Below are 26,732 nucleotides of genomic sequence, written 5' to 3'. Positions count from 1 at the left end.
ATTGGGGGCTCGTCCGGGATCCAGTTAAACTCCAGTTTCGTAATTCTGCGAAATACTTGAGTTTTGTTATTACTAGATGGTCAAAAAAAGGATTCATCGTTATATCGTTTTGATATTTTTCATTATAATGGCTACCGCGCAAGAGAGTGTAACTATTGAAGAATTAAGGGGAATGAAGAAAGCTGACTTAAAAAGTTTAGCAAATTCTGTCGGAGTTGAAGTCTCCCCATCGATGCGCAAAGCAGAAATTTTTAACCTTCTAGCTACCGAATTTGAATTAGAGTTTCCTGAAGCAGGGGTTGAGACTGAGAAGGAAACAAACAATGAGGTTGAATTGGCTAAAATTGCATTAGAAAGAGAGAAAGAGTTGCGTAAAAGAGAGCTAGCAATATTACAGGCAGAGAGAGAAAAGGAAAGGGAACAATTTGAAATAAGGAGGTTGGAACTGGAATTGCAATTAAGTCATGTAGATCCCAAAGGAAATCTAAAGGTTATTAAATCCGAACCTACTTTTGACGTTACTAAATATATCAAACTTGTACCAAAATTCTCTGAAACTGATGTGGAAACGTATTTCTTGGCATTTGAGAAAGTAGCGAATTGTTTAAATTGGCCTGTTCGTTACTGGACCATTTTGTTACAGAGTGTACTGGTGGGAAAAGCCCAAGAAATCTTTTCATCTTTATCTGATGTTCAGTCTCAGGATTATGAAGTAGTCAAGAAAGCCATTTTATCAGCGTACGAGCTAGTACCAGAAGCGTATCGCCAGAAATTTCGTAATTTGCAACGGCAGTCCACACAGACTTATGTTGAATTCGCCAGAGAAAAAGAGCTCCTGTTGATAAGTGGTATAGGTCTCTCCAGAAAGAGAAAGAGTTTGAAAACTTGAGAGAAATTGTTTTAATGGAGGAATTTAAAAACAGTGTTCCTTTAGATATTAAAACTCATTTAAATGAACATCAGGTGTTCGATTTAAATCGAGCAGCTGTGATTGCCGATGATTATGAACTAACTCATAAAATTAGCAATACCTCCTATGTTCCTAAATGGTCAAAAATGAAAGATAAGAATAGTCAGAAGTCTGCAATACAAACGCAGGGTGGTAGTGATAAATCAGCAAGGGCAGGGCAAACTAACCGTGAAAGCAAAAATAGAAATTCAGGATTTGGTAAAGGGCCCGTTTGTTATCATTGTGGTAAAGTAGGGCACACATTAAATCCCAATGTTTCAAACTTAAAAGGGAGGAAAATCAAAAGTCTGCCACCAAGCCCATAGCCTTTGTTAACATCGCACCCAGCTGTGATAATCCACTTCCCGATAGATTACATGAGTTGAACACCTCTTCTAAGATTGCCGCTAAATACACAAACGACGGTCGTCTTGATGATATTGTACCTGAAAGTTATAAAGATTTTATATCAAAGGGAGAGGTCAAGTCCATTTCTGGCAGTGACGTCACACCAGTGGTAATTCTCAGAGATACAGGGGCAGCACAATCATTGATGTTATCAAATGTTTTACCTGGAAATACTGCCAATGTTGTTAGTGCTAGTGTGCTGATAAAGGGTATAGATGGTAATTATGCACCCGTTCCTCTGTATGATATTCACTTAAAGTCTGATCTTATTTCTGGTAAAGTAACTGTAGGGGTAGTTCAAAGTTTACCCGTAGAGGGCGTCGATTTCCTCCTTGGGAATGATTTGGCTGGGAGTAAGGTGTGCACTTCCCCTATTGTAACAGTGAAACCTAACACTAAAGATGAGACTGAAAGCTTAGACCATGAATATCCAGGTATATTTCCGTCCTGTGTATTAACCAGGTCTATGACGCATAAAGCAAAGCAAAATGAAGCCGAACCGGATAGTTTTTCTGAGGATGGGGTCTGGCTTGCTGAAACTTTCTTTAATAATTTAGACGATTCTCATGATGATTCTACAAAATTGACTTTTGATAAGAATTCTCTAATTAGAGAGCAGAGATCTGATCAAACATTACAGTGTCTATTGTCTACTGCTTGTACTGAAGCAGAGGCTGATAAACTTCCAGAGTGTTATTACATTAAGGCAGATGTACTGATGAGAAAATGGAGACCCCCTAGAGTTGTCGCCGATGACATGTTGTCTGTCAAACATCAGATAGTTGTGCCAAAGTGTTATCGTTCTGAAATATTGAAATTAGCTCATGATGTTCCCATGGCAGGACATGTAGGTATAAGAAAGACTCTAAGTAGAATCAGGGACCAATTTTATTGGCCAAAATTGCGTACTGACGTAGTAGAGTACTGTCGAACATGCCATGCATGTCAAATGATAGGTAAACCACAGCCTGCCATTAAGCCAGTCCCTTTGATACCAATACCAGCCTTTGATGAGCCATTTACGAAAATACTGATTGATTGTGTCGGACCCCTCTCGAAAACCAAATCAGGTAGTCAATATTTGCTGACTATAATGGATATATCTACCAGATATCCCGAAGCCTTTCCCCTGAGGAAAATTAATGCGAAAGCAGTAATAGAAGCTCTCACCCAGTTCTTTACGAGATATGGGTTACCAAAAGAAATACAATCTGATCAGGGAAGCAATTTCATGTCTGGTATATTCCAAGAAGTGATGCATCAACTAGGAATAAAGCAATTGAACTCGTCTGCCTATCACCCACAGTCACAGGGAGCCCTTGAAAGATACCACCAAACTCTCAAAAACATGTTAAGGGCTTACTGTTTGGAGAATGAGAGTGACTGGGATAAAGGAATTCCATTTGTGCTATTTGCTGCAAGGGATGCAAAAAACGAGTCGACCGGCTTTAGCCCATTTGAATTAATATATGGACATGAAGTTAGGGGCCCTTTGAAGTTTGTGAAAGACATGTTTCTTAATGAAATTCATGAGAACAATATTTTAGATTATGTCAGCTCATACAGAGAGAGACTTTATAAAGCTTGCGATTAGGCAAAGAAACACTTAAAGTCAACCCAAGAAACTATGAAGGCACAATATGACAAAACCAGTAAAGAGCGTACATTCAGACCAGGTGATGATGTGTTGGTTTTGCTGCCTATCATTGGTGATCCTTTGTCAGCTAAATTTAGTGGTCCATATAAAGTGGAGAAGAAATTAAATGATGTAAATTATATCATTAGCACTCCTGATCGTCGTAAAGTCCGTCGGGTGTGCCATGCTAACATACTTAAAAGGTATTATAAAAGGGAGAATGGGCCCTCCTTACAAAAGGCAAGTTGTGCCACAGTTGTGGTTGACCGAAGTGAAAATGAAGCAAATGAAGAGAATGTAGAAATTCAATCTACAAAATTGTCGAACTCTGACATTTTAGCTGATTTAAATGTGAAATTGGGTCATTTGTCGGATGACAAAATAAAGATGTCACCAAACTTATTAACGATTATCCAAGACTTTTTACTGATGAGCCCGGATGTACATCTTTAACATCCCACGACGTTGATATTGGTGACGCTAAACCTATAAAGCAAAGTCCTTACAGAGTAAATCCAACAAAATTAGCACAAATACGAGAAGAGGTCCAGTATCTGTTAGAACACAAACTTATTGAACCAAGTGAAAGTAGCTGGAGCTCCCCTATTATACTTGTGCCAAAAGCAGGCGGATCAGTAAGATTCTGTGTCGACTTTCGTAAAGTTAACTCGGTAACACGTACAGATTCTTATCCTATCCCACATATCGAAGATTGTATAAATAAAATTGGGAAATCCATATATGTAACAAAAATCGACCTACAGAAGGGCTATTGGCAAGTCCCTTTAACTGATCGCGCCAAAGAGATTTCAGCTTTTGTTACACCTGATGGGTTGTATCAATTTCGAGTCATGCCTTTCGGAATGAAAAACGCACCGGCTACTTTCCAGCGTTTAATGAATAAGTTAATATTTGGTTTACATTTTTGCGTGGTGTATCTTGATGACCTTTTGATATACAGTATGTCTTGGAAAGATCACCTTAGTCATCTATCTGAGATATTTCAGAAGCTTGATAGAGCCGGACTAGTAGTTAATCTACAAAAAAGTGAGTTTGCAAAAGCCAAAGTTACATATCTTGGACAGACCATAGGTCAGGGTGCTGTGGCACCGCAGCAATGCAAAGTACAGGCCATTGTTCAATTCCCCGTACCAACTTCTAAGCGAGAAGTCATGAGATTTTTGGGGATGTCTGGCTTTTACCGTAAATTTTGTGCTAACTTTAGTAGCATTGTTGCCCCACTTACAGACCTTTTGAAAAAAAATGTAAAATTTGTATGGTCTGCAGCATGTCAAGAAGCTTTTGATAAAATCAAAGCACTTTTAATCAATAAGCCAGTCCTGGTAGCACCCGACTTCAACAAACAATTCAAATTGGCCATTGATGCTAGTGATGTTGCTGTTGGTGCTGTATGTTTACAAGAGGATGAATATGGTTTAGATCATCCTGTAGGCTATTACTCTAGAAAACTCAACAAACATCAGAAAATTTACTCCACCATTGAAAAGGAAGCATTGAGTCTAGTGTTGGCACTACAACACTTTGAAATCTATGTTACTAATGGAGTTGATGATATTATTGTGTACACCGACCATAATCCACTTGTCTTCTTAGACAAATTTAAAACGAGAAGTCAACGTTTATTTCGATGGAGTTTATTACTACAGCCATATCCCTTAAAAATTGTGCATATATCTGGCAAAGAGAATGTTATTGCCGATACTCTGTCAAGGATATAAAACCAGAGTTTTGCAATATACTTGTGTCATTTTCAATCCTTTTACAGCTATGTATGAGAATTAACTTATAGTAATTGTTGTAATTCTTCTGGAAAAACAAAACAAAACAAACGTCACTATGGCGACGTTTCTTTTTTTGAGGGGGAGGTGTTACGACAGAAACGCCCTCTATAATCTTTTTTCTTGTGACCATGTGACATAGTTGGATCCTTTTGTTTTCTTTTGCTTATTTGCGTGACCAGGTGATGATAAATAATGTATTTTTGCAGTTTGTTTGCGTGACCAGGTGTTGTGAATAAATTATTTCTTTTGCCGTATATAAACCTTTACACGTGCCACGTGTAGAGCGTCGTCGGATATCCACGTCCACGGAGCGGAGCCTCTCAGTTTTGAAGACAGAGCCCGGTTTGACTGGCTTTTGTCTGAGTCGACTTGCTGGTGCTGAAAACTATGACTGCGTTCTGGAAATAACTTTGTGTAGCTGTAGACGTCTAAAGAAGTTCTAGTAACTTGCCTGTGAGTACATTCCTGTAATTAAGAAACGTCTTAGTGGTAAGAGTTTCTTGTTGTGACTTCCACGTGGATTATTGTCTGAACTTGTGCGTCAAACTGCTGAATATTGTCTGAACCTGTGTGTCCAGCTCTGTGGCTGTTTCCCGTGGACTGACGCGTCGCGGAACGGAGTGGGCACTGAGAACCAGCGTGACTACAGTGAGGAGAGAGCTCTCGTCGTCGGGTCTGTGAACATTCTGTTAATTTTCTAAAGTTTAAACAAGTTTTTTTGTTCATACCTGGTCACGCTCGTAGTACAAATAATTTCAATATTGTAAATAGTTGTTTCTTTTGCTGTCATTGCGAGACACTCTGTGATTAAATAAGGATAAGACATTTTAACCATATTATTGTGTATAGTTTCCTTGTTTGACCATTCCTTTGTTTGACCATCTTTTGTTGCGGCCAGCGGGTCTGTTTGGAGTCGTTTCACTTGTTTAAAAAAAGCATTAGACGACCACATTCATTTTTGCCTTGTCGACTGCTCGTGGTCGTAACAATATATATATATATATATATATATATATTAATATATATATATATATATTATACGATAATTAAATATGCGTAAATATGTGTGTGTTTACGATACAATTATATTATTACGAAAGGAACATCGCAGAGTCGTAATTTACAGCACAGAACAAGACATTGCAAGGTGTAAATTTGCTATAAATACAACGAAACTTTCCTATCTTTTTTTCCCTAGATTTTCCTGCTCTGAATCAGCGTAATTTTATGGTGCCTGACATTGTGAGCCAAGTCAGTTGACAATAGTGAAAATAGCTGGAATTTCATGTAAACATGAACGTCTGCGTCATTGAAAAGACGAGCTGTGGTAATTTGTGCTGTATACCGGGTACAGAAGATTAAACCGAGCGAGACTTGATAAGTTTATACCAACGTCTTGGCATTTCCTTCTATCTTACTAATGAACATCGGCCTCAGTCGATTAGGACAGGGCTTTCTTTATCTTGTATTTAGTCGGCAAAACTGAAGATAAGTGGACACAGAGGATTTACGTTTGAAAATTAAGTGAGTTAGGGAGTCCATTAATACATTACTCTTTACTTGGAGCCCTAAGAAAATATGTTTTAGTTCGCAGCCACAGGTGTGTGGGCTAATCTATAGTCGACCTACCCAGTCTAACATGTTTCCTATTGTACCACCACCACCAAACACAAAATAGCATCTCACCGACAGGAATGGTTCGTCCATCGATTTTATCGGCAAATCCAGCAAAATAACGAAAAAGGTTGCTTCCGTCCTCTGCCCCTTCCAATGCTTCACAATATCGCATGCCGTTGTCAAGGCTTTCAAGTGCCTAAAAAATAAGTCACAATTTTTCCAGTGTTACCGTTTAAAATGCAAAAGGAGAGGTTTAAGTATCCTAATGCTAGCACGGATACGGTTATAATACCAGATGTTATTACGTATTTTTATCCTTACTCAAGAGTACGCCATCTCGTGGCTACCAAAAATTATGTCTAAATATCTACAGCCTGTGTGTGTCTAATCGTCAGATGTTGTTATTGATGATTGAATACAGCCTGAACTATAATATATGTAGTCCGGACATCAGAGCCACAACAAAAAAACAAGTTCATGAACAAATAAACGTAAACAAACAAATAAACAAACTGACAAACAAATAAACAAACAAACAAACAAACTAACTAACTAACTAACTAAGTAATACAATGACTTCAAACAAATGTGTATCACCGATTTGAACCAGGTCAAGATCTACACTGCACTGTAAGGGAGGTAGAGAAAACCATGACAATTATTTTTCTGTAAAGAGGAGTTGAATGCACACAATTAGCATCTAGTTAGAGCATGAAGCTAGAAACGGACTTAGCTCAACGTTTAAAGCTTGTGGTAGACTGGCCCAAGTTGCCTGGCTTTTCTAGGTAGCTGAGTAACCAACGCGTACACCCCCACGATCTAGGCAACAGCCTACCATAAGCGCGACGGTCTGCTGATGATTTGTCCTTCAATTTCCTATATGTTTTGATACTTATGTGCCTATATACTTGGAGCAAGTCTAAGCTTTTGGCAAGCTGTTAGAGAACACAAACTGACACCTGATCTGAAGCACTTCCTTGAACTGATATGACACTATCCAACTTGAACAGTTTGGCAGCGATTTGCTGCAGTTCTGTAACCCCCAATCCCGACGATTTCCCTCTATTCTCGCCGCGGAGCATCCGGGTTGTTGCGTCGCGATTAACGATTGAGTCATTTTTGCTTCGTACCACGACGAGAACAAATGATCGAAGTTCGTATTTTTCGACGGCTTTACTATACAATATATAGTTTCAGTGTACATGAACGTTTACTTCTACTCTATGTCACATACTTTCTGTATCGTTCGCTGTCTTGTAGCGTCTGATCTGAAGCCACCTCTACTGTAGAACCCACTGAGAAGGAACTTGTTATGACGTGTCAAACGGCACTTTGTAATAGTATACCAGCTCTTTATAACTTAGAACTTAATTACGGGCATGTTTAACATTAACATCTGACCAGTACATAGGGTTCATTACAAATGCTGAAGGCAGCCATTTTATCCATCCACGTATGCGTTTCGTGAAAGTGTCAAAATATTGAGCTGATCTTACATTTGTAGATAAACATCGAGAACAGTAGTATTAGTGGACCAGGGGAAATCCTAACAAGGCCAGTTTCTGTATGAGGAACAGGTGGAATGTTAAGTCAACAAAAAATCGTTATTGGATAATTTGGAAATCCAATCATCTGAATGATCGTGTTACCTATAATATCGATCTACTTCCTTTTTTGCCATAAAATCACACATTACCGTAATATTGCTCGTATTATCGCAAAATTCTGTTCTCCAGATAACTACCATTCTACGGTAAACACTGGTTTCGGCATCGCTGAGGAAATGATACTCTTACTTTTGCACGTAAAAAAGTATAATTGCCATTTAAAGTCAAAATGTGTTGCCATCCCTTTATTGTCCGTCAAACATAACCTTTTTCTGAAAACAAAACAAATGCGAGGTAATGTATTGTAAGCCGAGGTTTTGGAATCTCATAGGCATTTTCATCATGAATTTTATGATTTGTCTATCATTTTACAACCATGTTAAGCCGCTTATCAATCACACGGTCATCGGGGATCCGGATCCCTTGCCCGAAGAAACATCGCTTGGCTAGTGAAGGTTCTGAATCTTCTGATAAATCCGATTCAAGTGACTGTAGAGCTCCGGCGTGCCTAATGATTCTGATATACTTATCATTATCGTATACAAATTTACTGTTAACTCTTCTCTCAAAGTAAGTGTTATATAAAATGATCGAGTAACAAATATCACCCAGAAAAGTATTCCGTCCAAAAATATTTTTTTCGAACTTTGTCATTATACATTTCGGACTTAAAATAGCTTATTAAGAGCAGAGCGTCCGTGGATGAGGTTCCAGCAAAAGTTTATGACGTGAGTAAATTACCTCCTTTATTCTTATAAAGTTTTTATTTCCTTGTGCTTATATGATGGTGATCATAAAAATAACAACAACGATAAAATCGGCGTCTATACCTTCATTCAATGTCATTATGACTATACTTGTACATTTTGCTTTTCAAGTTTAGCAAAGCGTACTTGGTCAAACTTACAGTATTCCCAAAACAATTTAGTTACATTTGCTCTCAACTTACCGATAAAACACACTAGAGTAGCGGCCTGGGGAACAAAGAGTTGACCAGTTTAAAATAAATCACTTCTACAGGTATTTCTCTGAATAGTTTAAAATTAACAGTAAAGTATCACGATTATTATCACATACCAAAGTCAAAGCAAGTTTGTCGCCTTCCAGCAGAAAATACCGATATTTATACTCTGGTCGTTCTACGTCACGACAACCGCGTCTATATCATCGATTTTGGTCCACCGCATTATTTTTTCTTCGATCTTCGATGTGCTCGTCAACGTAAACAAACAACATGGCGGCCCGTAGTCCTCCCGCGATCTCCCGCGATAAAAATATTGTCAGACGTGAAAATTTGTAAAAGTCAGTCATAATACATCCACTTAGCAAATTCTGAGTCCTTATGTGTTAGTTTTGTTACCAATATGGGGAATCGTATCCGTACAGACCCCACCTCTGCAAGAATTTTCGAGGCACAGAGTACTTTCATGCGATAATATGCAGTTTCCACAGCAAGGGCGCACGCTAAGCCTCTTAAAGCTTGTCACATTAATGACAGTGCGTTCCGTAAGTGTAGCAACCAGAGTACTGTCCGACGCTACGTTACACAGTGTTGGCGCTGTTGAGATTCAGTAGATTTTTGTTCTCGAAAAATGATAACTTTGCTATCTTTGAAATCGTGTAGAACTTCGCAAAAGGCACGCGTTGTGCGAGGCCATCTTGGATTTGCTCCGAACACAAACTTAAGCGCCGTGTTCCTCGCCTAAGCAACCGACGACTAGATGATTGACAACTCGCCACGGCATATTAATTTTATTCTAAAAGTAGTTCAGAAGTTTAAAAGCCGAATTGTTGTTGAAAACCCCTTTTATTTTGCAAAAAGTAATCAATTCTTGGCTTGTGCATGTGATAAATATATTATTCCCTATTTTTTCGTTCGGATCGGAAAATACTCATGACGTGATGACCGTGTCACCGCTAGTCTTTGAGGCGTGGTGACACGGTCATCACGTAATGAGTATTTTCCGTGCTGAACAAAGAAAAATACTACGGAATAGTATTTAGATACCACACCAGATCAAGTTCATATTCTTTTCGTTCTCTGGCCTTTGGTTCTCATATACAACATTCATTCCTGATTTCAGGAGCTTAATCTTGGAATTATATTCCATTTACTATTTAGTACACAAGCCAATGCTTACGGGCTTTCAAAAAAGGTTAAATTTACCTGTACTCAAAACTCGACGGCTAAGGGTACTTTATATTCTGTTTGCTGTACTTTTTGATTTATGTGGATTTTCTGCTAGTCCTGCATCGATTGTTGTATTGGCTTACATTATTTTAGTATTATTTTCGTCTACTTTAACTTGCGTACATGAATGGAAATTAGGTTTTAACTATTTTGTGTAATAATCAGCAAGTTATTTTCATTTTTTTAAAATGTTGGTTTCATTGTTTTATTTGTGTATATCCTCTGTTTTTGTTTTCATAAATAATTTGCCAAATAAATCAAATTAAACACAAAAAACAAGTATCGTACCACTACATCCAAATCTCCGAGTGATAAAAAATGCTGATTTGACGATTCAATAAATAAATGAAAGAACCAAAGTTGGATAAGACTTAATATAAGATATGTACGGCAAAAAAGAATACAAATTATACTAAGTAAATAAAAATGCTTAGCACCGATGTTTGAAAAGGTGTCGAGGAAAATGATTATTTATAACTTACAGCCAAGTATTCTTTTTCCCGTTCAATCAAATCTGCAAGTTTGTACAGAAGTTTTCCCCTTGCAAAAGGATCCATGTTTCTCCACGGCGAGCCAAGCTGAAATGCTTTTCTGGCAGCCCTCACTGCAATATCAACATCGGCCTAACACAGAATAAAATATATTACCGACGTCATTGTAGATGTACTCAAAGTCAATCGTCTAATCGCTAAATTACGGTTTTAAACAAATAAAAATATATTATCGATGTCATTATGACATTTTTTGACAGTGATCATACTCAGCAGTTGTCCGATCTTCCAGTTAAGGTAACACATAATACGTTATATTACTGATGGCATTATGAAAACAATGTATGTACTCAGCGTGTATATCCGATGAATATCAAAGAGTAAACTTGCATTGAGTATTTTAATATTGCACAGTTAACAGCCGTACATCTCATTGAACCAGAACGTATGAATCTGATGACATTTCAAGAAGACTGCTGTAACACAAACTGTGTAATGGTAATGGAATATTCGAAATATATCATCAAACTTATACAAATAATGCATTATTGTACGGCTGGTCATGCACAATTCTAAAAGAATAATTTACCAGCCACTGTTGCGATTTAAGTATTTCTTCTCAGTTAACATTTTACGTGGAAGTTACAGTTTGGCTTTACTGAGGAAACATAAAGTATTCTAAGTGTTAATATTTTATGCCAAGACTTTCAACATGCATATTTCATCAGACTTTGAACAAAACTGAATCAGGTCATCCCTGGGAAAATTTATACCCGAAATTTTGCACGGGTGGCTTTGAGACAAATGATCGTTTTCAAGAAAACCTTAACAAAGTGTATGAAAAAATTCAAAATTGCATTTTGCAATCTTCTGAAAATTTTTAACCATCTTAATGAGGACATTGCTCGAAAGTTTCATATTATATTAAAATTTACAGTTGTCACACTGTAGTTATATTAGAGATATCTAAAAACAGGAAATGACATGAAAAGCGACCATGCAAATTTAGTTATTTGAACAAGCTGAATATAGTTATCGGCAGCTATTATGCAAGTAGTTTTAGAGAAGTAAACTTTTGAAAAAGTGGACAAAAACTTGAGAAAAAAAATCAATTTTAACGAATGTGAAGATAACTCATCCACTTTGACAACTATGACACCAGAGAGTATAAGAAAAGACTTGTTCATCAAAAAAGAAGAATAGACTAAAATTTAGCATTTCATTCTCATATCAGTATCTTAGTAAGGTCATTCTTAAAGACTTTTTGTCCGAGTCTGAACATTTTTAGACCAGGGGTTAGCAGTTTTAGTGTGAATTGACGGAACAACGGACAATACGAGCTGAATGCCCGACAAAGTAGGCCCCGTGTCTCTGACAGCGGAGCTATCAACTCGGAGGAAAGCTAATTATCCATGGTGGTTGAAGATTTGTTATATAAATAGTGCAAATGACCTTATCCGCTTCTTGAACATCACAGATCTTCTCTCCAGTTGATGGGTTGATGGTTGGAAATGTTTTACCACTTGTTGAGTTAACAAACTCATTGTTGATGAAGAGCTGTAATAACATGCATGAAAAGAAATGAATATGTTTCATACAAACCATATTTCATACAAACTAATATTAATACATGTATTATGAGTAAGTACATTAAATTTTGTGTAAGCACGAACTTCTTGTTGACCGATGCCAGACACTAATAAAGTAAGTTTGTGATATTTTCATGCGTAGAGGCTGATGTTAACAACTATTTCATCAGACATTTCGTTTTTTAAAATATCCATTTTAAACTGAAAGGCATTCATAAAACATTTACACTGAAAGACATAAGAAAAAGTGCAAATGAACTCAAATGATATTAATGGCCACATATGACAAGGTATGTTGATTTTGTTCTCACAAACTTCAGAAAATAGAAGAGTCCAAGCAGTTTAGTGCATGAACTTATCTTGTAGCCTCGACTTGCGGAATTCATGGTTATTTTGCAGTCGTAAACGACAGTCTTTATACAAGTTTCAGAACGTAAACTCCTTCATCGTTGGGTCAGTGTTTGACTACAGCACTGGAAAGAGAATATCTTTTTCACCTACATGGTATGATCGGGCAGGTGATACATACCTACGCAGTTCGACGAAATTTAGGCTACAAACTATTAGCCTTAGGCTGGTTGCGAATCCAAATCACGAACATGCCCGTGAGAAAGACAGTTAAAAATCACTAATTCATGCAGATGATTCGGGAACATTTTCACAATTTCAAGAAAAAATAAGTGATTTTACTCATACGAACATGTTTCACAGGACGAATGTCAATGTTTCGGGTTGGTCTCCCTTGTCCTAAGTGAGATTAGAATAGCCTGCGATTCAGATACTTAGCGTCTGAAAGCCGGGAAATCCTCGAATATCGTGCCTTAAGTACAGAATATGCGGAAAGCACAAACTGTAAGCGGCAAATTTGTCCTGGCAAGAAGTTTAACGAAGACTGCATTGACAGCTATTATGGCCTTTTTTGACACCGTGGCGCAAAGCACCAAAAATGTCCTATCTTGCCACAATTTCTGTGTGTGTATCCGTCTGTCTGTCCGTCTGTCCGTCCGTCCTTCCGTAGACAGATTTTGTTTCACTCATAACTTGAGAACCCCTGAGTCCAATTATGTGAAATTTGGTATGTAGCATTGTTATTATAAGATCTAGATCTGATTAGATTTTGGTGGGTGTGGCTTATTAATTAAATGCTCATCATGGCTCAATTTCAATATACATGTACTGGTAAGAAACGTGCCAAGTATGAGTTACGATTTTTTTTGTATAGCGCCATCTAGCGGTGAGAATTATCTGAACTTTGGATCTGGTACCGTCCTTGTCACTGCTATCACAGTCCCTGTGCTCCTATATCATCTTTTCCCGGTGCACGATTGTAATCTTGTACTTGAAAAAGAACTACATCCAATTCATAAAGATTTACTGTGTACATCATGAAAACCTCATCATGAATACTGATATGAGGGTGATCATTTTTGGAATAAAATAACTGTAACAAGTGCTGTTTTGGAAATCCGTATGATCCGAGTCACATGTCTGACAGACTAAGTACGAACATGCGACGGCTTCTGAAAGCACTCAGTGTGTAAGCGAGTGGGAATTTTCTGAGCATTTGTTCTCGTTTAATTTGGCAAATTATCAGCAAATACCACAATACTTCATGGTAACCCTTTCTTCAGTGAAAAATTTTGATGCAAAATCGTGCATCGGCGAGAGTGGCCGCCATGTTTTCAACTCTCTATTTTAGCATAAGCATAAAGAGACTGAAAATATTCATATATGAATAGTCCATGATTCGAGCGTTATTTTCGTGTTTTTCGTTTGAATTTTGGCCGAATAGTCGCTTTTTAGTGGGTTTTGAATTTTTTTAAAGCATCTAAAAACATCAAAATGACTTTTAATCAACAAACAAAAGAAAAAGTAAGAAATTTAATTATTATTATTATTATCTACAAAATGAAAATATTTTCGACAAGCTGAATCATGCAGCTCAAAAGCGAACGATCAATGTTTTGGACGAGTGTGAGCGATTTTCGCGGGGATTCCCCAGACCTATCATCGTTCATAGCTGCGGCGCTCGAAAACGCAGCCAGTTTCTGTGGAACGGGATGATAATTTTCTTTCAGGCGAGGCGTTTCAAGTCACTCTTCCGAAAAAATTACGTATTATGATCAGTTGTTGTTTTACCGTTTCATGACACATTTTTTTATTCAATCACTTATTGACCTGAAAAACAACGATATTTAGTACTCTTTTTCAACAGACTTTAGTAAGTAGTCAAAATACTTTCGTTTTCAAAGTACATTTTGAGTGAACTTTGTAAATTAACACCCTGAATCATACTGTAATGTTTTGCTTGGAATTTTGTTGCTATTGAGGTTTATTCGTAGTTTTTCATAATGATTGCTTAAGTTAGTTGTTTTTGTGTTCCTTACCATCATCAAACATCGACAAGTATAAAACTAGCCCTATAATCACATAAAGAGCTTTGTTAACCAATCAATTACTTTTGTTTGTTCTTGATATGTCATTAAAATATTTGTTCCCAAAGAATGACTGCATTCAGTGTTTCATTGCATTAAATTTCATTTCCCACTGCACTGTTTAATGTTCGATTAGTGATAAATATAGTTAAATGTTTCGGATGTGACATTTAACTATATTCATCAATAATCGAACATTAAACCCCCATGCAGATTTAATCCAAAAATTTAGTAACATATTTATATAATTATTGCAATTTTAAAAGAAGCTTAGGGCAAAAGACAGAAATAACGCCTCATAATCTTCTCAACCCCTCAGTTGATCCCGATCCTGGGCCTCTTCGAGCCGAGGGTTTAACTGAGGATTTTCAAAGTTTAATTATAGGTGTTAATCAGAAGTGTAAACAATATGCAAACTGCACATTTTAGGTCTACGGTATTTTTAGACTGATGTCTCATTTCATAGCTATTGAACTAAAGCAAGTAATAAGTTCCTCCATAAAAGACGGATTACCGTTTAATCTACACGGCAGCTTTTCCCCACACAGATTTAGTCGTCGTGGGTATGGCCCAAGTCGGCCATACCCACCACGTCTATTAAAATCCACGACTTTACTTTTCTTGTTTACGCACACATTTTATCGATGGAAATCTGGGGAATAGCTATTACATCAGGTTGACAACCCCCACAAGTGGGCAGCGAATTAAAGATTACTCTTTGCATGGAGCTAGCACCATGCTCTTTGTAAGACCGTTGCGATTCCGAATAAAGCAAGACAAATTTGTTTGTTTCACGAATTTCCCTACAATTACAACACTAACTTTCATCAAACAGGGAAATCTATGCAGACCTACCAAAGCTGTTTTTAATGACATTCGAAACACAATGAGCATGCAATGACCAAGATATTCCTCAATGCTTGCCGTATAGCATGGAGGTACTGGCTCCTACGGTGGCCCCTGCACGCCACGGAACTTTATCACTTTTGAATTTAAACTCTTATTTTTCACGACAATATCGTTAATATTTGTAAGAGATTTTATTCCTCCGTCCCGAACTTTCGATTTTGTAAGGGAAACTTTATATTGTAATAAAATATTTTAAAAAACTTTGAACAAAAAAAATTAACTTTTAAAATATAAACTTAACTGTACCTTAAACAAAATTTTTTTTCTCAAAAGTGTTTTGAATTTATATTTGTTTTGAGAACATATAGTACGTCTGATATATCTGTTCATCCGACAGTGTACCGTAGAGTCATACATCGAATCAAAAATATAAACTTAGGGGTTCTACGTTTTTCAAAGTAAAATTGTTCATTCAAAAACTTAAAGACATCGCGACTGAGTCCAACAGCGGCGCAAGAAATTTCATTTTCTAGTTTCTCTATTGAATCCCACGTCAAGTGGTCAAGAATTCCTAGCTTAGTTCTGTATGTGAAGGCGAGGCTGTGCCCCGATGAAGGAGATTGCATAAATCATGAATGTACAGTTCATTTTCTCCCGACTTCCCACATTACGGGAAATGAAACAATAGTGCACTTATTTTCTTCAGAGTTGCGAGGATGTCCATCTTTATGCCGTTTAAAACTCGATGTAAAGAAGGAATTTAATATGTAATTTTTCGCTTTTTTTAAAGACTTTACAACTTATTGTAAATGTACGACTTCTAACTTTCTTTACACTTTAAAATGTAACTAGTTTATGGATAACAATGCGGGACGAATAGCTTGAAAGACGGATAGTGTTACGGGATATTTTATCCCACACAAAGGTTAATGAACCTAGCGGTCATCGACACCAGTAAAATGGTTCAACAAGATCTCAACAATCAGTCGATATGCATATTTGAGACAAACGCACAATAATGCTTATTACGTTTAACGAGGATGTTTACGGAAGTCTGGATGAAAACTGGAATATATTTGAATTACATTAAGAATACTAAAGGAATATGATGATTTCACGTGATGGGTTTTGCAACGTGTCACAGTGAAGTTTGAATATTAATTGTGACACTCATGTTTATGATTGGATGTATCATTTTATTTTTAATTCATGTCTATCGTATGATCAATGTCATGCCTTAAAAATAATGTTTATCAATACACTGAAGATCCCCTGGTACTTCTCGGCAGGCCAAGGCGAGTAATTGAGAAGAAAATATTCCCCCAATGAAAGAACTAATATTAACAATTGTCAAACTACTGAAAGCGAAACACAATCTGTCATTTTTAGGAATGGAGCTGGTTTCAGATAAATGGAGCTAATTTCAAATAAGTGTCAGGTTGTAATATGAAAATAGCTGGAAGACGAATGAACTGCTCTCGTGAACGGAGGGTTGCCGAAAGAAATTAGAAAAAGCTTAAGTACGATTGTAGTGAGTGATTTGATCTATGAAATTTGTCGAGAACAATACAGTTTGTTTTAGACATATAGCATTTTATTTAGTTTGATTTTTAATTCAACCTCAAATTCAAAAGGTTCACAATAGATCGGAAGTTGACGGTTTGTGTTTTCTGCAATGGTACACTGTAAAAATAGCGGACGCCAGACGCGTCTTTACGCGTTCAAATTGTAGATGTCAGTGTTCAAATATGAACGGCTAGTGTTCATATTGTTAACACTAGTGTGCATATTATTAGCAATGATGTTCTAAACCTGAACACGTAGTGTTAACAACCATCTCCTTCAAGTGTTCAAAAACTCAGCATGGCAGAAATTTTGCAATACTGTAAAACAATTAACAATCTTTAGTTTTTTTTACTTTACTATAGTTACATTAAATTTACCACTGCATTGCTGTTAGGCAAATGTACACGGATTTTGATGTAACGAATTTCCCACTAAGCTAAAAATATCTCCGGTCTAAAATTACTGAAAGCATGTTTTTTCTAAACAACAAAGTATAAAAAATAATTTTACACGTTTATTACGGGTTGAAATTTGGAAATTTGGAAAAGAAAATCAGACAACCACCATGAACGTTTTAATTTTAACATCGGCGTGCAAGAGGCGTTCTACTCCTGAACACTTGGTGTTCAAGTTTGGAGCCTCTTCTTATCCCGTCATGCATCAAAACGGAAGTTGCGACATTTTTCTTGTAAACGCACGCTGAAGTCGTGATCATGCGGAAGCAAGACCAGAAAGGGTAAGTTTTCTCTCCAAAATAGTAAAAGGTGTTGGATTTTGAAGCATCTGTATTATTATCCTTTGAAATGATTTGTTTAGTACTTTGGAATAGCTAAAATACGCGAAGAAACCCTTTTTCTTTCAGTGGCTTGTATACCATACACGTGCTGTAAATACGCAGCGGAGTTTTGGGCCATGGTGTATCGATCTCACTCGGGTCAAGGGTCATCACCGCAAAACCGTGATCGATATGCCACACACTGCTGTCACAGCTAACACATGTCTTTTAGTAATCACAATCGCACATAAAACATTAGTTAAACGTCGCAGAGTGTACACTCGGTTGTTTCAGAATATGAGAGTTGGCCTTTCTTTTACTTTTCATCAGTTGATGACAAGAAGAAGCCAATATTTTGTAACAGTATCGAAAAGAGGCACTGTATACCAAAGTCACCCCTTTTCCTGAACCTAATAAGGCCACCCTGTCTTTCATTTAAAGTCTCATGTTGCCATAATACCTATTGTTGCATTATTTTCAGGATGTGAAAAGTTGAATTTACCTGGTAATCGAAGAGTTATTACAGAAGCTGATGGTGCAGAAATTGAAGAAGATGAGTGTAGAGGTAGCTGTCTGGAAGCAAGCTTGAAAACCTCAGTTCATCTCTAATGTAGATTTAAACTTCCGAGGGTCAGTAACTGAATTTTGATAAGTTTCTGTATTTTTGTTCTGTTTTTTTTTTTCTATTTTGAATTAATCTAACTTTGGTAGAACGCTATGATCAACTAAATGTTACTGGAGGATAAGTTTTCAAATACGTGAAGTCTCCCTTATCGGATGCAAGAATGGAATGAAGAATTAAAGCAGAATGCGACAGAAAATTCAGAGTGAAAAATGTACACACTGAATTTTGTGAATTTTCTGAAATTTTCACTCTGAATTTTCTGTCGCTTTCTGCTTCAATTCTTCATTGCACCCTTGCATCTGATAAAGGAAACGTCACGTCTGTGAAGGCTTAAGCTCCAGTAACATTTAGTTGATCATACCCTGCTACAAAATCTTAGATTATTTTGTATTGTAGATCAACACGTCTTTTGTTCTCGATTTGTTACTGATTTTTAGCTTTGCTTTTAGCGACGCAGAGCTTATCTAATAGGTGAATGTGAGGCATCGTCCTCAAATTTTTACATCCCAAGCTTTTTCTTCAAAACGGCCAGTACGATTCCTTTGATATTTGGAGTACAGGTTCCCAGAAATTACCCTAATCATATATGTTCAAGTTATGATGAAATACGCAAATTTGTATTTTTGAGGCGAATTTTGCTATTTTTGGCAAAAATCTTCTTCTCTCTTACTGGTGGTTCGACGTCTTCAATATTTGGTAAACATGTCCCTAAGAATGACCTTCGTAAAATTTGTGCTAGTTGTGATGAAATATTCAAATGTTTATATTTCATGGCAATTTTTTTCGTTTTGGTCAAAAAATCTCTACAAATCTTCTTCAAAACTACTTAATGAACAGCTTTGATATTTTTTACATACGTCTCTGCGGATAGCTTTTTCAGATTGTTCAAATGATGCAGAAATATGCAAATTTGTATTTTTGAGACATATAAGACATTTCAGACATTTTCAAGATGTAGGGAATTATCAGAATGTGATATATTCAAGTTAAGATGAAATCTGCAAGTTTTTCTTTTGGGGTCAATTTTTACCATTTTTGGTCAAAAAATTTGTTTCTTAAAAATTACCTGTCTGATAGCTTTGACATTTGCTACACATGTTTTTTTGGGATGATCTCAATTGGATATGTCCAAATCATGGTGAAATCTTCAATTTTTTTTTTGCAGCTTTTTTATTTCCCATTTTTGGTGAGGCCATCCCGAAGTGAACTGTTAGAGATCCTTTACATAACACTGCAAGCTCTTTTGACGTCTTAGTAGCTTGTTGTATTGCTATATTGTTGTTGAAATGGCTAACATTTAGGTTCTTGCCATTGGTTTTAGACTGTCGTTTCCTTTTACAAGTGAGTTTTAGTAAGGACTGAAATGTCTAGGTTCAACAGCAAATGCTTATTGACATACAGAACAATACCTATGAAACGAAGTCAAAATTAGTTAATGTGTTTTTAATTTCTGAGAAGTAGACTTTTGAAATGTCACTGATTTATTTCAGAGTTTATTTAAAGGTATTACAAACAAACAAATCTTTTCGTTCATGAAGGACTTTGTTGGACAAGGAAATGGGTTTTACACCTCCAAGGACCCCTTTACCCACTTTCTGCATGTTGTGTCTTACTGTGAAACTTTGTGACAACTTGACATGTTGTGTTTACTTTAGTGTGGACAACTATGTACCATGTGCATCAGAGAAGCCGTGACTTACCTTTTTCCAAGTTTGCAATTGTCTATACAAGAGGAAATGTCTTAAACTATCTTACAAAAACGGAGTAAACATTTCATACGAGTAAGCCAAATTTTGAGCTTTTTCAAAACAGATATTTTTGTACGTTTTTACAAGTATAAAAATATAACGTAATCCACAATATTTAAGTAAAACATATTTTGTCATTACTTTGTTCATATATTTTGAAAACGATCGACAGCTGAGTGTTTATAAAGATTTTCTTTTGTTTATGTTTTGATAGGAAGGTGTTTACACCGTTGGTGTTTTCCTCTGACAAACTTTACAAAGTGGCCATGTTTATTTTCCCATTTTACACTAAATAATTGTATTTTACTAAACTAATTTTTGTGTATTTTTAGAATAAAATAATTTTACTGAATACCAGTGGTCCGTTATGTTATTTCAAGGCTTGAACACCCCCTGAACGCCAAAAGTTAATGTGTTCAACAAGTGCATATCATGTGTTCAATCCTTTAACACACTTATCGTTGAACGGCGTCCATGCGTTCAAAAAGTGTTACAGCCCTTTGAACGCGTAAATGCGTTCAAATTTTTGAACGCATTTCATGTGCAACGTGTGTTCAGATATGGAACACCATGTGTTCAATATAATGTCTGATGAACACATAGTGTTCAAAATCTGCACACGTGTGTTCAAAAATTGAACGTTGGTTGAACACGTAGTGTTAAATTTCTGAACGTCTAGACGCGTTCAAAAAGTGTTACAAAAAGGCGTTTAATTGGTGTTCTATCCTTGAACACTTAACTTTACAGTGTAAGCATCGATTATTGTGTTCTGTCACTGGAGTAATGACTGTGTTTTATTTTGTTAGATCATACTAATCGGTCTTTAGTTACAGTCGTCGGTAAACTATCAAAATTTTGTTATCAGTGATCTTTGCGTGATTATTGTCACATTTTAAACAGCAGCGGCAACTATGCTAGTGTGCTGCTGGTATGCAGATCGATCTGTGTTATGCAAGGCAGTGATTGTTTCATGTACAGTAATTGTACAATATGTTTTATATGTTATTTGAACGTTGTCGTTTTTGTAAAATGTACAATTTTTATTCACTTTTCTCAGGCTTAATGTAGCCATCAAGGTATGGGCAGACCTCCATGGTGATGCTAAACTGCAATACAGAAGCCGTAAATTGGCTTCACTGTTTGGGGGTACGTCCGGATGCACGCCCGTCGTCATTTTTCACAATGGAGACTCATAGCTTGCATTGTTCACGTTCGAATGCATACCAGCCGTCATTTTTCACAATGGAGACTCATCTCTTGCATTGTTCATCACATTATATTTTTGAGCCAATCTGTCTTGGAATTTGGGGCATAGATCTGCAGAATGAGGTATATTTAAACATGGAAAGAGTAGCAGAAAATCTCTTCAGTGATTGGAGATCTGATCATGGACGTAAAAATGAGGGTTGACTTGAGAATGGATGTGAAAAAAAGAGATGTTTGTGGTCGAGATGACTTTGACTTTGTCACCTTGTCCCAAACCAATGTACCAAGCCACAGTATCTCCACCCGGTACCCACGGACGGTGACCAAGCCTTGCTTCTGTGATCATCATTGGCTGTCATAGTTTCACCGGTTTATACTCTCATAGTTTTTACATTTTTACAGAGCCATTGTCGGTATTATGAATGAGAAATGTAACGCCACAAGGACCATGCCATAATCTATTCACTCTGTCAAGTTATTTCAATATGTTTCCACATGTACTGAAAGAATTTTTCACTAAAAACCGAAGAGAATATATCTGTTTGGCAGGACAGGGATTCACTGGCAGCCCAGGGAAATTGTTCAACCAGGCACAATACATGTGAGTGTATGTCACGGTCCCGTGTCTATGGAGGTAAAAAAGCGAACACGCTGACCAGAAATGTTTTAAGACTGTATTGCAGAGAAAATACACATTTCCCAATACAGATTTGTATTCTACTGCTGCAATGTGTTTATACTGTGTAACCTCAGACCATAGTTTGATGTGCCTCTGGAAATGTAGTCTGCGCTGTGTATAGAGTCCCTCCATCACGGATCTGTGCTCTGTGGGAAAACCACCTTGCCACCTAATTTACCATTCTTCCTATTATAGTCAATGTATTGTTTTATTCAACAGCTACCTCTTAATAGATAACGCTGGCTAATTGACTAATCTGTTGACTCTAGTAAGTGTTTGACAAGCTCGCAGCCTCAGTACAGGTCCTGGCACTAACCACATTTGCCAGTGGGTGAGGCCGAACAAAAAAAAATTGTGCTGTTCTGATAGCCCGACCTACCCTAATTTTAACTGCCGACCCTAAACTTTTTAGGGCTACGTAAATACGGAAGTAAAAAAAGAAAGAAAAAATCCTTTAAATCACGCATTCGTTACTTGGCATTTGATTTTTGCTTTAACAAAGATGTTTTTATGTTTCGTTTTCTTTTTATATGTACACGGTCCCTTCACAAAAATGGAGGGACCGTAATATGTATGATACATTTTTTTTGAAATGTTGTGGCCAGTGTTTGACCGCCCTGAACCCCTGAAAAATGCTTATTTAAAATTAAAAATGTTTTGGACAAAAAATCCTACCGACCTACCTACCCTGTTTTTCAAAACCATGTTATCGGAACAGCACAATTCATTGTTTTGCCTAACCAACCAGGTCAACACCAACCCCACAGCATAGACAACAGTGACCAACCCAACTTTTAATAACGCCCTGGCAAAAATGTCACATGTCATGAGTTTGGTGCTTTCACCCTCACACCGTCCTCTGTATAGGCAAAGGTGACCCAAATCAACGCAGGATACATATTGTGGTTTCGATTTTGTTAGCACACGGCGGTTAGTCCGCAGGGAGTGTCGAGTCATGATAGAGGCAGGTTTCGAAGCGACATGCATAGCCATTTCATGCCAGTTTTGTTTGTCGGACCGTACGCTTGTTCAGCTTCCTGTCTCAAGACTGAAAATTCGGCATGTGCTGGCTGCAATTCAGTTGTTCACTTAATTGCCAAATTGCGGGAAAAAACCCAGCGTTGTCAATGTGTACGGGATCTTAATATCACCGTAAAAACCCATGTAATTCGAGCACAAAAATGATTATGATTTTAAATCGTCGGATCATATTTAATAATAAACTAACACTGCCGAGATAAATGGTCGAATTAATAACGAGACGATTGTGAAATTTCACATGAAACATGTTTTTATATCGAGATTGCTTCAAGAATGGGTGGATTTTTTGGTACCCCGACATCGACAAATGGTCGTCATTCAGTAGTTCTATGCTCTACGTCACAAACGAAAACAAATTGGATGTAGGGGCATGTCAAAATCAAAGTGGCCGCTGTTTCAAGACACAACGCGACCGGCCGATCGGTGGACGTCGCGTAAGTTGTCTCGGCCTTTGAAAATAAATAGTAAATAAAAAATAAATGGTAACCTGTGGCAGGCAGGTAATATGATCGTGACGTGTAGTGCATTATCTACGTCGATCAAATAATTATAATTGGCATCTTCACCTATCGTAAGAAACGCGATGTTGAAGAATATTTTAACAATCTGAAAAGACCATGGCGACCATTTTCCTGTGAGTATTCTAAGTTTGCAAACTTACGAAACCAACATCAGAAGACTTTAACTCTTTGCTGTGTTCTACATGTTTTAATGTCAGTCAAATTTCAGGAAAGTATCCTTACATTTTCGTAATCGTACGGCCTTATCGTGCAACCCGACGGCGATTTCCGAAAGAATATGATCGGTTCGTGGAAGCGTAAAATATCTCTCTCTCTCTCTCTCTCTCTCTCTCTCTCTCTCTCTCTCTCTCCTCTCTCTCTCTCTCTCTCTCTCTCTCTCTCTCTCTCTCTCTCTCTTATTATGCCTAGAGTGTAGTAAAACCGAGGCCCTGCTGATTCGTTCAAAGTTCAACTGCTCACGTGATCCTGTTAACACTCTCAACATTGGTTGTATTTCCATTACACCTGTCTCATCTGCGCGCAACATTGGTATGATCTTCGACAATAAACACATGTTCAGTCAGCACATCAGGCAAACTTGCAAATCAATCTACAGTCACCTCCGCCGGATTGGTTCTATATGAGGCTATCTCAGTAACGAGACATGTCAAATTATCATACATGCAACTTTATCAGCCAAACTCGACTACTGCAACACTATTTCTTTACTACAAAGAGCACAAAATGTTGCAGCCAGGATAATCACACGCACCAGGAAATTCACACCAATCACTCCAATTGGTTACCAGTTTGTCTCAGGATTGACTTCAAGATTTTGTTTTTAACGTTCAAAGCTACCTACAACCAAACGCCTGCATACATCAGTGATCTACTCCTGCCTTATATTCCCACACGCACACTGCGCTCATCTACCAAGAAACTTTTAACTTGCACAACCTACAAAAACATAACCTTTGGTGGCCGTGCCTTCTCTCACGCTGGCCCTAAACTATGGAATGCACTACCACTTGACATCAGAGAGTCTAAAAACTTAGAAACTTTCAAAAGACAGCTGAAAACTCACATGTTCACCAGAGCATACAGTCTGGCTTAACCATTGAGCGTCACAGAGCAAAACTTCTGTTTTGGACTTTGGCGCTATACAAACTTTTGCTGATTGCTTGATTGATTGATAGAGGGGCGGACATCAGCTAGAGGCCAGTCAACATCGGAATAAAGTTGTTGTCAGTATAGGCATCATCTGATACAGGCAAAAATACAGGGCCTGTATTTGTGTTTCCTGTATTACTCTGTATTGCCCTTTATTTACATGTATTTACCCTAAATATAGTCTAAAATATGTGCCTGTATTGTCCTGTATTATAGGGTTGTCACCCAGTGTACACAGTAAAAATTTCACAGATGACTCACAAGACCAGTATGTACAGTACATTATATTTTCTGCTGCTTAAAAGTTCGTCGGTTTCAACAAGAAACGGTATCACGTTGAATAATACGCATGGTTCCGTAAAAGCTCGGTTTGAGTTGTCCTTCTACAGGAATTATTCATTGACTTTGTCATGTGCAATTTGTTTTCTCCGGCTGTGTGTGAACTTGTAGGTTAAATATATAATTACCTCGATGGTATGAAGGTATTCAACGATAGGATGAACGAAAAATAAGAAGAGCGAACACCTAGAAGACATTAAAAAGCCAAAAGTGCGATTGTTTAACTTCATAAAAACTTTTTTTGGCCTTTTATTGAATATTGTTTTGATTTTTTTTCCCTAGAGCATGTGGAATGCTCAAATTTGTTCTGTTAACACTGACTGTATATGAAATGCCTCTATAATTTTCGCCAAGTTATCAATAACAATGGAATGAGAGGGCGAGATATTGCTGGTTGGTAAAATAAATAAAAAATTCGGTGGCTGCCTTTGCTTTGCCCACATATCCGGAAAATAATATTTTGTTCTCTCTTGGCTTACCTGTGTGTACTTGACTACTGGCGCGGCGATAGACTTCGACATTGTAGCTCAACGGGTGCGACCTAGCTGTGAATATAACGGTGCTGTGGCGTATCGTGTTATAACGCATAATTGACCACAGAAAGCCTCACTGTATATTGCCTATGGTCAACGAAGCCATTGATATATTCAGGAATTTCCACAGTTTTCACTCTCAGAGCTGATCGTGTGAAAACAAAGGCGGACAGAAAGAGTCCTTTACAATTTTCAGTCACTGTTCTAACGGTAATTGTTTACGGCTAATTGTGTAAGAACAAAGGCGACCGGAAAAATTCCATCACATTGTAGCCATTGAATTGCATATTTCAAAGTTGATTGTGATCAGGAAGGACTTTACGTAACGCTACAGTTTATTTGTTACTTGCAATAATAGGGTTTTTCTCGATCGGATATACCACTGGCTGTTGCCCCATCCTCAGCATTTTGTTGGCCAATAAAGTAAAAATTTCACAGGTGGCTCACAAGACCGGCATGTACAGAACATCTCCCTTTCTACTGAAAATATAAATTTGATTTGAGTGGTACTTATATTTTGCCATGCCGATAACTTGGGGTTTATGTCAGTGCATGGCTCCGTGATCGGAGGCTCTGAGGATGTTTTGAGCTCCTAACAGATTTGGCTCAGCGCTCCCCTGAATTAGACTTGGTTCAAGTCGGTGAATTTTTAAAGAATAAAACCATTTGTAATAGTTTTCTCTTGTGTCCCTCCTATTTCATATTCACCTATTTGCAATTTAGCAGCCCAGGCCAGGTTTTCCCAGTGATTGAACGCGTGACCTTTGAGTCTGTGCAGTAATGAGTTAGTGTCTGTCGGATTCACCGATTTGGACTTCTTGCACAGTACTTGCTAGACGGACCGTGTACACAGTGACGTAAAGCAAAGTTCCTCTACAAAAGGGGACCGTGCGTAAAGCCAATACAAACTGATTGACAGCCCTCCCCCGATTATTCTGGCTGAAAAGAAAACGCATATCGAGTACGAGTACGTTAC

The 26,732-nt window shown here is 37.4% G+C and overlaps 1 protein-coding gene across 1 annotated transcript in view; it reads right to left on the bottom strand.

The window, feature by feature from the left end:
• LOC139126128 (aldehyde dehydrogenase 1A1-like) overlaps nt 1-25,862 on the bottom strand; it is a 43,637-nt gene extending 17,775 nt beyond the window's left edge. Inside the window, exons 1-4 of the mRNA XM_070692178.1 lie at nt 25,703-25,862; nt 12,154-12,258; nt 10,693-10,833; nt 6,482-6,608 (exon numbers count right to left, since the gene is read on the bottom strand). Of these exons, the coding sequence (XP_070548279.1) occupies nt 6,482-6,608; nt 10,693-10,833; nt 12,154-12,258; nt 25,703-25,744 (415 nt within the window). The 5' untranslated portion in view covers nt 25,745-25,862. The remainder of the gene's footprint in view (nt 1-6,481; nt 6,609-10,692; nt 10,834-12,153; nt 12,259-25,702) is intronic.
• Between the last annotated feature and the right edge of the window lie 870 nt (nt 25,863-26,732).

Source organism: Ptychodera flava, assembly GCF_041260155.1.
Source record: "Ptychodera flava strain L36383 chromosome 3 unlocalized genomic scaffold, AS_Pfla_20210202 Scaffold_26__1_contigs__length_13983176_pilon, whole genome shotgun sequence".
Lineage (NCBI taxonomy): Eukaryota > Metazoa > Hemichordata > Enteropneusta > Ptychoderidae > Ptychodera > Ptychodera flava.
The sequence above is the reverse complement of the archived record's forward strand: the minus strand, read 5'-3'. Positions and strand labels throughout refer to the sequence as shown.